At 41.6% G+C, this 13,615-nt stretch overlaps 1 protein-coding gene across 1 annotated transcript in view; it reads left to right on the top strand.

Moving 5' to 3' along the window:
• LOC309559539 (bile salt-activated lipase-like) overlaps window positions 1–13,369 on the top strand; it is a 49,574-nt gene extending 36,205 nt beyond the window's left edge. Inside the window, exons 9-11 of the mRNA XM_082262839.1 lie at window positions 2,521–2,724; window positions 10,143–10,340; window positions 13,192–13,369. Of these exons, the coding sequence (XP_082118965.1) occupies window positions 2,521–2,724; window positions 10,143–10,340; window positions 13,192–13,366 (577 nt within the window). The 3' untranslated portion in view covers window positions 13,367–13,369. The remainder of the gene's footprint in view (window positions 1–2,520; window positions 2,725–10,142; window positions 10,341–13,191) is intronic.
• The last annotated feature ends 246 nt before the right edge of the window (window positions 13,370–13,615 follow it).

The following is a 13,615-nucleotide window of genomic DNA, read 5'->3' as shown; positions in this document are numbered from 1 at the left end:
CACAGACCACTAATATACCAAGGGCATTTACAGGGACCACTGATATAGCAAGGGAATTTACACTGACCACTGATGTAGCAAGGCAACTTACACTGACCACTGATGTAGCAAGGGAATTTACACTGACCACTGATTTAGCAAGGGAACTTACACGGACCACTGATGTAGCAAGGGAACTTACACTGGCAACTGATGTAGCATGGAAATTTACACTGACCACTAATATACCAAGGGCATTTACACGGACCACTGATATAGCAAGGGAATTTACACTGACCACTGATGTAGCAAGGGAATTTACACAGACCACTAATATACCAAGGGCATTTACAGGGACCACTGATATAGCAAGGGAATTTACACTGACCACTGATGTAGCAAGGGAACTTACACTGATGTAGCAAGGGAATTTACACAGACCACTAATATACCAAGGGCATTTACAGGGACCACTGATATAGCAAGGGAATTTACACTGACCACTGATGTAGCAAGGGAATTTACACTGACCACTGATATAGCAAGGGAATTTACACTGACCACTGATGTAGCAAGGGAATTTACACTGACCACTGATATAGCAAGGGAATTTACACTGACCACTGATATAGCAAGGGAATTTACACTGACCACTGATGTAGCAAGGGAATTTACACTGACCACTGATGTAGCAAGGAAACTTACACTGACCACTGATGTATCAAGGGAATTTACACTGACCACTGATGTAGCATGGGAATTTACACTGACCACTGATGTAGCAAGGAAACTTACACTGACCACTGATGTATCAAGGGAATTTACACTGACCACTGATGTAGCAAGGAAACGTACACTGACCACTGATGTATCAAGGGAATTTACACTGACCACTGATGTAGCATGGGAATTTACACTGACCACTGATGTATCAAGGGAATTTACACTGACCACTAATATAACAGGGGAATTTACACTGACCACTAATATAACAGGGGAATTTACACTGAACACTGATGTAGCAAAGGAATTTACACTGATCACTAATATAACTGGGGAATTTACACTGACCACTGATGAAGCAAGGGAATTTACCCTGACCATTGATGGGGGTATTTACACTGACCACTGATGCAGCAAGGGAGTGTACACTGACCACTGATATAATGGGGAAATTTATACTGACGTAACAGGGGACCTTACACTGATCACAGATGTAACAGGGAAATTTACAATGGCCACTAATGTAACAGGGGAATTTATAGTGACCACCAATGTAACGGGGGAATATATACTGACCACCAGTGTAAGAGAGGCATTTACACCTAACCCCATAGCAATGGGGGAATTTAAAATTACCACCAATTTAATAGTGGTAATTCCACTAACCACCATTCTATTGTAGGGATTGATTGATAGTGTAAATACCCTTTTTCATTAGTGATCTGTGTAAATACTCCCAGCTGTATGGCATTCTATACAGTGGCTAGACCATGAGATGATTAACGAATATATTCTTTTGTTGAATTGACTTTCATGTATTATAACATATATTTTATTTATTTATTTATTGCAATATTTACCACAGGTAATTACCATATTGTCAGTATTTACCGCAAATGTGGTGTTTAACATTTTTAAATATTCCATGCAATATTTTATATAAAACACAAATATCACATGTGATAAACTTTAGTGAATTGGCCCCTGTAATGATTACCTGGGTAGCGACAAATTGCTGGTGTGCCATGGTAACATCCCATAGACACTTCACTTTTTTTCATTTTTTTTTTTTCATCCTTTGTTGCATCTCATTGCTGCCGATCTCCTCCAGCCTCTTTCAGCCACTTTGTCTACATGGTCTCGCTCTATGGCAGGCTGAACAAATTTACTTCCTAATGGTGACAACGGCAGACCATGCCTGCACAATGTGTGTTGGTAGGGTCACTTTAAGTCTTTACTAGGGTCAATGGTGACGGCACAGGAGCACAACTGGGACATAGTAGTCACCCCATAGCGAGAAGTGGCTAAGCAAGGACCTTTATGGCAGGGTCACTAAGTATTCTAATGAAAATAGCAGATTGAAAAAGCTTGAAAGTGACACGAACTCCATTTCAGTGTCTAAAATACCTCTGTATTTTTCTTATTCTTCTGCATTTTCTCAATATAATTTGCATAGCACATTTCTTTGACTCATTAAACGGCACACTGCCCTTGAAGCCCATCCACCATCGACCAGCCTCCGTTACGAAATTTGACCGTGGAGACATGTAATAAATCACGCTCTAATAAACCTTTTTTGAGCCGCACGTTTTCCACTGGAAAAGATAATAATGGAGAATATAACCACTTTGTAATTTAACACTCGCAAAGTCATCTTTATTTTTTGCTTGGATAACTTAATAAAAAAATAATTGAAAAAGAAAACGGCATTATCATTTTACAGCTTGTAAGAGATTTTAGTGATTGGGTTTAGAATCACTTTTAATGTAGTCCCCTTTGATATTTTGCTTGGTGAAACGACTCTTTTTTATTTTCCAGGGATGAAGTGCTTAAACTGGTCAAGGGGCTGACCCTTCCTAAAGGATCTTCTGCGCAAGATATCGCTTTTGAACTCTACACAGACCAGTGGGGAGCAAATCCAGATCAGGAGCTCATGAAGAAGACTGTGGTTGACATGGAGACAGATTATATCTTCCTGGTTCCAACACAGGAGGCTCTGGCTCTTCATCATACGCATGCACAGTAAGTACTGGCAGCTGAATGTAATGTTAGAAAGTTAGAAGTGGTCGGTGTATACTGTAATATAAAGAAAGCCCATACTGTGCACAGGAACAAAGAACAAGCTCAAAGGTTGGAAGCTTTCACGGTTTATTCTATGATTGTCAAAAGCTATTGTACAGCTAAGAGATAAGAGTTAGATCACATGTCCGTTTCCTGGAACAATACACTTCCATATTTTTAGGCGCTCAAGGTTACTGTTGGCTATATGCCCCGGAAGACTAAGGAACAGTCTTTGTATTCCTGCGAGAAAGCAGCTGGGCCAAGAATACTTTAGAAGTGGACTCTATGTATAACTCCGAGCGAAGCCCACTTGACTTTTACAATAATGTGTTGGTGGGCCAGCATGTTTGGGAGGCATCATCATTTTCAAATTGTGCTTTTTTTCGCCTACAAAATGTATTTAAACCCCTTGAGATTTTTCACATTTTTTCATGTTACAACCAAAAACGTAAGTGTATTTTATAGGGATTTTATGTGATAGACCAACACAAAGTGGCACATATTTGTAAAGTGGAAGGAAAATGATGAATAGTTTTCAAAATGATTTACAAATATCTGGAAAGTAGGGATAGACCAATAGTGTTTTTTCAGGGCCAATACCGATATTTTGGACACAACATATCGGAATCGGCCGATATTTTGTACATTTAAAGTTTTGAAAAATAAACACAATTTTTGACACAAATCTGGTAATGAACATGTTAATTTTTGTTTAATGCTTAATGGCTGGTTTGCTGGCATCCTGTGGTGGGTGGCTGGCTTGCTGGCACCCTGTGGTGGGTGGGTGGCTGGCTGGCTGGCACCCTGTGGTGGGTGGCTGGCTGGCTGGCACCCTGTGGTGGGTGGCTAGCTGTCTGGCACCCTGTGGTGGGTGGCTAGCTGTCTGGCACCCTGTGGTGGGTGGCTGGCTGGCTATCACCCTGTGGTGAATGGCTGGCTGGCACCCTGTGATGGGTGGGTGGGTGGCTGGCACAGGGGCTGTGGGTGGCTGGCTGGTACAGGGCCCGTGGGTAGCTGGCTGTCTGGTACAGTGCCTGTGGCTGGCTGGCTGGTACAAGGCCTGTGGATGTGGGTGGCTGGCTGGCACCGGGCTGCTGTGGGTGGGTGTATGGCTGTGATACACTCCTGCGAGACTAGTCCCGACTCCAGACGAGGCTGTCCAAGGCGAGGGAGGCGGCCTAAGAAGGCAGAATGACGTAACAAAAATATAGGCAATATCGGCCAGTTTCGGGGCCAATACTGATATATCGGGTAAAGTGCATATCGGCCCTTGATATATCGGCCTATACCTACTGGAAAGTGTGGTGTGTGTTTGTATTCAGCCCCCCTAAGTCAATACTTTGTAGAGTCACCTTTTGCTGCAATTACAGCTGCAAGTCTTTTTGGGTATATCTCTACCAGCTTTGCGCATCTAGAGAGTGAAATGTTTGCCCATTCTTCTTTGCAAACTAGCTCAAGCTCTGTCAGATTGGATGGGGAACGTCTTTAAACAGAAATTTTTAAATCTTACCACAGATTCCCAATTGGATTTAGGTCTGGACTTTGACTGGACCATTCTAACATATGAATGTGCTTTGATCTAAACCATTCCATTGTAGCTCTGGCTGTATGTTTAGGGTCATTGCCGCTGTACAGAACACTGGTGAGACCTCACTTGGAGTATTGTGCGCAGTACTGGAGGCCATATCTCCAGAAGGATATAGATACTCTAGAGAGAGTTCAGAGAAGAGCTACTAAACTAGTACATGGATTGCAGGAAAAAACTTACCAGGAAAGGTTAAAGGACCTTAACATGTATGGCTTGGAAGAAAGAAGAGACAGAGGGGATATGATAGAAACTTTTAAATACATAAAGGGAATCAACTCAGTAAAGGAGGAGAGCATATTTAAAAGAAGAAAAACTACAACAAGAGGACACAGTTTTAAATTAGAGGGGCAAAGGTTTAAAAGTAATAATGAGGAAGTATTACTTTACTGAGAGAGTAGTGGATGCATGGAATAACCTTCCTGCAGAAGTGGTAGCTGCAATTACAGTGAAGGAGTTTAAGCATGCATGGCATAGGCATAAGGCTATCCTTCATATAAGATAGGGCCAGGGACTATTCATAGGATTCAAATATATTGGGCAGGCTAGATGGGCCAAATGGTTCTTATCTGCCGACACATTCTATGTTTCTATGGTAAGTGAACCTCAGCCCCAGTCTCAAGTCTTTTGCAGATCCTAACAGGTTTCCTTCTAAGATTGCCCTGTATTTTGCTCCATCCATCTATCCATCAACTCTGACCAGCTTTCCTGTCACTGCTGAAGAAAAGCATCCCCACAACATGATGCTGCAATGGTGATATGCAATGTTAGTTTTCAGCCACACATAGCGTTTTGCTTTTAGGCCAAAAATTCAAATTTTTGGTCTCATCCGACCAGAGGACTTTCTTCCACGTGTTTGCTGCGTCCCTCACATGGCTTCTCGCAAACTGCAAACAGGACTTCTTATGGCTTTCTTTAAAACAATGGCTTACTTCTTGCCACTCTTCCATAAAGGCCAGATTTGTGGAGTACACGACTAATAGTTGTCCTGTGGACAGATTCTCCCACCTGAGCTGTGGATCTCTGCAGCTCCTCCAGAGTTACCATGGGCCTCTTGGCTGCTTCTCTGGTTAAAGGTGAAGTCCAGGTAAAACCTAACTAACGCTAAACCTGCTCTGTGCTACATTTTAAACCTAACCTATCTAACCCTGTAAAGCAAATATCGCTGTTCCTACCTTTCCTTCACCCCATCCGGTCTGGTCTCCAGCGGCGGATGCTCTGTGCAGGAGAGGACTGACAACGACTTCTGCACCTGCCTCCACACTGAAGCCACCGTTGACAGCTGATGCTGGGCCTTTACCAGATCGGCTGCAGAATAGGTAAATACAGTGATTTTTGCTTTACAGAGTTAGATAGATCAGGTTTAGAATGTGGCACAGAGCAGGTTTAGTGTTAATTGGAAAAATAGTTGGTGCGCTAAACTGTATGATGTGTCTAAATCAATCAACGTGATAAACACAATTAAACTTGATGAACACTAATATGATAAATTAAACAAAGTGCAAACACAGTGAACCCACAAATCATATGTGCTTAAAAAGTCCAAAGTAAATGTCCATCATAATGCACAACAACAACGTGAAGAATGAAATGGTTTTCCTCGTGAGACTTCTGTGATGATAAAGGTGCTGGAAATACAACTCAAACAATGTGAAATCCACGTATAAAGATCCCCACCACCAGCAGGCAGATCTTCTTACCAGTTATATGAATATAAATATCGTGAATATTCCACACTACCAGTATGTGCAAGTTGTCTCATGCACCCTGCGTGAAAACACACTCTTAAGCCTCTTACCAGATGTAAGGTATGTTAGGCGTTGGGAATACACTCTCCGCAATCCAGAGCGCAGCTGATAGCTGAATAGGGTTTCCACGGACAGAGTATTTTTCTCTTCTCTGATCAGAGATTGAATGATGAGGTAGGCCTCTCTTGTATCTCTAGCCCAGGTCCTGCTGAAGATGGAAAAGAGGGTATGGAGGGACAGGAGGAACACGAGCAGAGGCGTAACTAGAACCTTCAGGGCCCCGGTGCAAGAAACCATGAAGGGCCACCGGACCCCTGGCCGGGGCCCTTCTCTTCAAGCCTGGAGCTCTTCCCACTGATCCTGGGGCCCTTTACTCTCGTTGCGGGGCCCTTTATTACGGTCCTGCAGCGGACCATTTCACAAGTTCTGCAGTGGGCCCCCTTTCTGCCATTTTGGGGCTTCCCCACGGTGGTGGAATGCCAGGGCCCGGTCGCAAATGTGACCTTAGTGATCCTGGAAGTTCACCCACTGGTGTCAGTAGTTTTTATTTTTTGGTATTTTAATTGAATTATTTTTTAGCATTTTATTTTATTTTTTTACAATGTCACTGACTATGACTCTGTCCATTCAGAAAAGGAAGGAGCTGGTAAATTACATATTTACCGACCCCTTCCTGGTTCTCTATTGTGACATTTCCCTTGCAGCAGCCGGCAGGAGAGGGGAGGGAGCACAGTGGGGGGGGGGGAGCACAGTAGGGGGGACCAGGGGAACATAAAGGGGCCCAGAGAGAGCAAAACACAAGTGAACTGGATAGGAGGAGTGACAGGGGCAGCATACAGAGGAACCAATCTCCTCCATTTTCCTCCTGCAGCTACAGGAGGAAAAAGGAGGACAGTGATTTCTCTTCATGCTGCCCCCACCACCCCTCCTATCCAGGTGTACAGAGGAGCAACATGGGCCCCTGAAGCATGGGGCCCGGTTGCAATTGCAACTGTGAAAAGGTTTGAGTAAAAACCTTGAGGGGAGGTGAAGGGGAAGTTGAATTATGGACTTGCACAAGAAAGCCATGATGGTCGCTATCTTCCAATATATGCAGTTGGGAAAAGTGAGACTGGGATGATGGAACTCTCACAGCTCTCTATCGTACACTCTTTTTCATCGCCTGCTGCAGGGGAATAACGCCCCTGAACACGAGTGCTGGCAGGTGTTAATACTGCTTGCAGCAGGCGATGAAAAAGAGTGTACGATAAAGAGCTGTGAGAGTTCCATCATCCCAGTCTCACTTTTCCCAACTGCATATATTGGAAGATAGCGACCATCATGGCTTTCTTGTGCAAGTCCATAATTCAACTTCCCCTTCCCCTCCCCTCAAGGTTTTTACTCAAACCTTTTCACAGTTCCCAGGAAGGAAGGCAATGCATCCAATCCTGGACCTCAAGGCGCTAAACTGCTTTGTGCGGGTGCAGAAGTTCAGAATGGTGCTGGCATCCTTGCATCAGGGGGATTTCCTCGTCTCTATTGACATCAAGGAGGCCTACCTTCACATTCCAATATGTGCCAGTCACCAGTGTTTTCTCCGCTTTGCTGTGGGAGAGGAACATTATTAGGTTGTGTCATTAAAGGGTGTAAAACCTTCCAGAGCCGAAGTGGTTAAAGTGGGAGTAAACTCTCATACGTGAATTTTACCTATAGGTAGGCCTATGATAAGGCTTACCTATAGATACTGTAAATATCTCCTAAACATGTACCGTTTAGGAGATATTTAATGTAAATGCAGCCAGTGACCTCACCGGGGCATGCACTCTGAAGGAACGGGCACCTGGGCCAAAAAGAATCCTGTGCCGAAAATGGCGGCTCCTGTGCACATGCGAGGAAGTGATGTCATTGCGGCTCCTGCCACTTACACAGCTGGAGTCCTTGAACCTGGAAGGAAGATGGAAGTTCTGTCAGCGGTGACAGCTCCTTGTTCCTACCTTTTGTTATTCTGAAGAAATAGCTGTTTGTCTCTGCCCATGTGTACAGTGAATCTGTATGGGAGTGGTTTTATAATTATCAATCATTTGCTGCACCTGCAGGGCTCAAATGAGGAAAGTGACAGTCTGCATCCCTTTTAGATGTGATTTCCCTTTGGGAGTATCTCACCAAAAATGACATTTTTTTTTGCAGGGGATGCCTGAAATCTGCCTTGTTTCTTAGTGCAGACTTCTGGGGAAATTGGCGAGCCAATCACACAAGCAGGAAATGTTTCTGGGGGGCATTGTGTACACATTCTGTGTACAGAACAGCTTCAGGCAGCCATATTACACTGCATTTTCAGAAAATTACAACAGCTGCAGATTGAAAAGGAAAGGTCATTTTTAATAACATTTAATTACAATATGACTTGTGTCGCAATTGTATACACTATATTGTTTTTTTTATTTGTTCATTTTTTCCCCCACAAAAGTAGAGTTACTCTTTAACTTCAGCTGCCTGAATCTTCGGATCCAAGGATCATTGTAAGGTTGTTTTCACTGTGGTTAACTTCTGCTTATACATTTCTTCATCCTATGCTAGGTTTGAATTGCCCCATTTTATGACAGGTATGCTTTAAAACTGAACTTCATGTAAATGAAAAATGCTTCTTGTATTGGGGCTTTCTCTGCACTACAATGGTTAAATGCTTGTTCAGGTGTAGGTTCAGCAAAAGGCAGTTTTAGTTTTTTGATCCTCCGCTCCTGCAGACTCCTTCCAGGCTGTAAGAACCGTCCCCACAGCCTTTTCTCCCCTATACTTTGGCAGTCGTAGGTACTCTGACATCATTAAGTCAAGTTCAGAGCCCATTGCCTTTTCACTGGATGTGAGGATGCAGAGGGACAGTCCACTACCGGAGTGTAGGGGAGCATGGGAGATTACCAGCTGCTGGAGAAGTGGAGGATCGAGTAAGTAAAAATGTTTTTTGCGGCCCCCCTAGACTTTAAAATTAGCTTTTAAGTCTTGCAATTCAGGAGCCATACCACTGCAAGAGAGCATTTTTTCTTTAACCATAGCTGGGCTTTAAGGTTCTTTGAGCCAGATGGGATAAGTTGGAGGAGAAAAAAAATCCATTATTCTCCATGTTGGTTCACATCTCCACTAAAAGTTGCCTGAAGCTCAAAAAAAGTTCTGGAGCTTTTATGTAGCTCAAATTGGGCAGATTTGCGCTTTTTTGGCATGTTTTTATTCCCAAGGAAACTAATGAATAAGTGCGTTATTTGCGCAATTTACTACTCAAGTGAAAAAAGTGAAAAAATGTACAGTAAAAATAGTAATGTATAAATAAATGTTAAATAATAAATAACTAAAAATCATAAATAAAAAAAAAAAGAAAATAAATTAAGAATATGTAATAATAATTTACCCCTAACCTTAAAAAAAATTAAATAATTGCTATTAATAATAATAAACACCCAAACAAAAATATAAATTAATAATAACAATAATAGTAATAATATATTTGTATTATTAATAATAATGTGTTTATTTAGGGTTAGGGTGTTTATTATTATTATTATTTTTTTAAGGGTTAGGGGTTAATTATTTATTATTACATAGTATTCATTTATTGTATTTATTTATTATTTATGGTTATTTTTATTTGTGTATATATTTTATATTTTATTTATGTATTCATTTTATTATTATTATTAGTAGTAATAGGGGGTAGCAGTAGTATTAACATGGTCATGAACCACTCCAAGTCCAACAACTCAGTCATCAGAAGAAAGGGCGCAAAAACAGCTTACTGTAAAAGCCAAGATTATGTTTATTAAAGCAAATCGATGCACATAAAGTCCTCCGGCTGCAACCAACTCTAAAGCGTTTCACTCCTAACTACAGCTTAATTGTATAGTTGGTGAGCGCCTTTTTTCTGCATTCTTTACAGGACTGAGGTCTGACTTCACTAGCTGCATGGTCAGCTACTAGTATTTTTTCAGATCCGTATTGGCAGCCTCTGTATGCCTTTAAAAATAGGGCCTAAAAAAGAAGTACAGGAATTGGCTCACAAGTATTTCTTTTTATTCCAGGAATGCCAATACCTACAGCTACCTGTTTTCTCACCCAACTCGCATGCCCGTGTACCCAAGCTGGGTGGGCGCCGATCACGCTGAAGACCTGCAGTTTATGTTTGGTAAACCATTCAGGAACCCCCTCGCTTACAGGCCACAAGACCGTGACGTCTCCGAAGCCATGATGGCTTACTGGACCAACTTTGCTGCGACTGGGTAAGCTAGCTAGCTTCTTTTACATCATGGGTGACATTTAAAAACATGGCTGGTTTTCTCTAAGAAGGTAATGTGAATCTGCTATGAAGCAAACCACCTCTATGATTAGGCTAAAGAACTAGCATGTAGAACTGGAGTCAGGAAAAATCTTCTCCCATCAGTGCCTTGTGTTTTGCTTCATAACAGGGTTCCTTTAAAAGATGGGTTGGATTTAATCATTGGGCAGTCAATTAACACAAGCTGGATAGCTATACTTTTAAACAACTTAAGTCAACCCCTCAAACTAGGTATAAACCCTTGTACATACCTTTTGGATCAGAGAGTGACCCAGTTTAGGAGCTGCAGATTACACCAGGCCAGGCAGTTCTCTCATCCTCTTATGAGCTGTAGAGGCTTTGCAGCTTTTTTTCTATAGGCCCTAATGAGATAGCCATCTTTTTGTAAACCTGCAGGAAGATGGCTTATCCAAGAGAGCCTATAGATAATTGGGAGCGCATGTCAAGTACTGTATGGCCTGGTATAGGCCATGGCTCCTGTACTGGTTATCTGCTGATCTGTGGTATGTATAAGGTATAGATAGTAGAGAGGGCTGTTAGACTTAGATTGTTTAAAAGTATTAGCTTAAAAAGAGTCGCGCTACAAAAATTGTGAAAAAACAGCTAAAAACAAAAATATTGATATGACAATCCTAAACCATGTGCTCAAAGAATAAGCAATCCAAATAAAGTCCAAGTGTGATTTAGTGAGAAAAAAATGAGTTATCTTCATATATAATCAAAGAATTCCATGTGTATAATGAACATCCATTACCATTGAGAAATCCAGGACGTGACACCACCACCTCAATGTGGAAAAAATGGAGGCTTACCAGCTTCGCAGGACCTTCAAAACATAAAGGTCAACAGAGTATATTGTCAAATAACCTGACCAGGGTCTATCTGCAGTATTCCTTTAGGGTCCCTTTGGAGGCAGTTGTATGAGCAGTAGTAATTGTCTCCGTGTCATCCCCACAGTCACAACTATGCTGTTTAAGTTAGAGTTGGACCATTAGGAACACTTCCTAACAGCAGCTCATCAGAACCCCTTGTAAAACCAACTTTTTGAAAAGTATGGAGGTATGACACCGTCCACTTTTAAGCATTGTTACAGATGCTGCGTTGGTGTTGGAGGGGTTCTGATTAGCTGCTGTCAGGAAGTGTTCTTAATGGTCCAAGCTTAAACTTAAACAGCATAGTTGTGACTGCATTTTTTTTACATGTTCTTGAGGATGATCCTGTGGGTATGACACAGAGATGATTACTACTGCTCATACATCTGCCTCCAAAGGGACCCTATAGAAATACTGCAGATAGGTCAACCGAGCATATGGTCAAACAACCCGACCAGGGTCTATCTGCAGTATTCCTATATTGTTTCTTTGGAGGCAGATGTATGAGCAGTATTAATAATCTCCGTGTCATACCCACAGGATCATCCTCAAACGTAAAAAAAAAAATGCAGTCACGACTTTGCTGTTTGTTAAAGCTTGGACCATTAAGAACACTTCCTGACAGCAGTTAATTAGAACCACTCTTAACACCAACGCAAAATTTGTAACAATGCTTGAAAGTGGACGGTGTCATACTTCCATACTTTTCAAAAAGTTGCAGTTGGTGTTATAAGGGTTTCCGATGAGCTGCTGTCAGGAAGTGTTCTTAATGGTCCAACTCTAACTTAAACAGCATAGTTGTGACTGCATTTTTTATACATGTTCTTGGGGATGATCATGTGGGGATGATCATGTGGGGATGACACGGAGATGATTAATACTGCTCATACATCTGCCTCCAAAGGGAGCCTATAGGAATACTGCAGATAGACCCTGGTCGAGTTGTTTGACCGTATGCTCTGTTGACATTTTATGTTTAGAAGGTCCTGCAAAGCTGGTAAGCCTCCATTTTTTACACATTGGGGTGGTGGTGTCACGTCCTGGATTTCACAATGGAGATGGATGTTCATTATACACATGGAATTCTTTGATCATATATGAAGAGGACTCAAATGTTCTCATTAAATCACACTTGGACTTTATTTGGATTGTTTATTCTTTGAGCACATAGTTTATGATTGTCATATTGATATTTTTATATTTTGTTGTTTTTTCACAATTTTTGTAGCACGATTCTTTTTATGCTAATTTGAGTCTCACTATGGTAGTATCTCACAGTAGAGTTACTGCTCTTTATCACTTTATGACAATATTCGAGTTAACATCTGATCAAGTTAATTTATTTTCAAGCGCAATTTCTGTTTAAAAGTTGCTAGCCAGGAAAAGAGCATTATTGTCTAATTCCACAATACGTGGCTCTCATTTTGGCTTTATTTTCACTTGAAATCTGACATATGGACACCATTGCCACCCCTCATGAAAAAAAAAACCTGGCTGTCTGCATAGGTTAGCTGTGGCAAAAAATGTTTTTCAACTGCTAATCTAAGATAATGGCTCAGGCTTCATGCGTCTGTAATAGAAAAGCTTATAATTGTGATGTGATAAAAATGTTGGTATATTTTGTTGATATGTCAGAATTTTAGGCTGACATATCAACAAAATATACCAACATTTTTATGGTGTGAGGTCCCACCTAAGAAATCAATTTACATGCCTGTTTAAATCGGGGAACTGAAATAATCCGCATTGTATTAATTTGCTTGCTTGTTCTGTTAGGTTTGCAGAACCAAAAAACATGGCTGCCACATCTCTCAGCCACACACATTTTGCACATTTATAAAAAAAAAAGTTTACACACAAGACCATAAAACTCACACACCTCTTGTACTTGACTCTCAACAAAATATTTTGCCATTTTGACAGAGATCCCACCAAAGGAAACTCTAAAGTCCCCACACCTTGGTTAAATTACAACACTCAGTACGGGATGTACCTGGAGATCAACAAAAAAATCACTAGTAATTCCATGAAAAAAGGCCTGAGGTCCCCTTACGTCCAGTTTTGGTGCACCACCTACCGCAATTTGCCCAATGCATAACTGTGAAACTCACATCTGAAACAAGACCTGAGGTCCCCTTACGTCCAGTTTTGGTGCACCACCTACCGCAATTTGCCCAATGCATAACTGTGGAACTCACATCTGAAATAAAGTGCACATTGCAAAAGCACGTTTGGGTCTTCGTGTTTCTCTGCCTGTATTATTGTGTCGAAATTCTGACTAGGACGTTGGCTGGAGAAGGGCTTGGCATCTCTGGTTAGCAGTAATCTTAGTGGTGTCATTCAATGT

The sequence above is a fragment of the Pelophylax lessonae genome, assembly GCF_965119305.1.
Source record: "Pelophylax lessonae genome assembly, chromosome: 7".
NCBI classification, from domain to species: domain Eukaryota; kingdom Metazoa; phylum Chordata; class Amphibia; order Anura; family Ranidae; genus Pelophylax; species Pelophylax lessonae.
The sequence above is the reverse complement of the archived record's forward strand: the minus strand, read 5'-3'. Positions and strand labels throughout refer to the sequence as shown.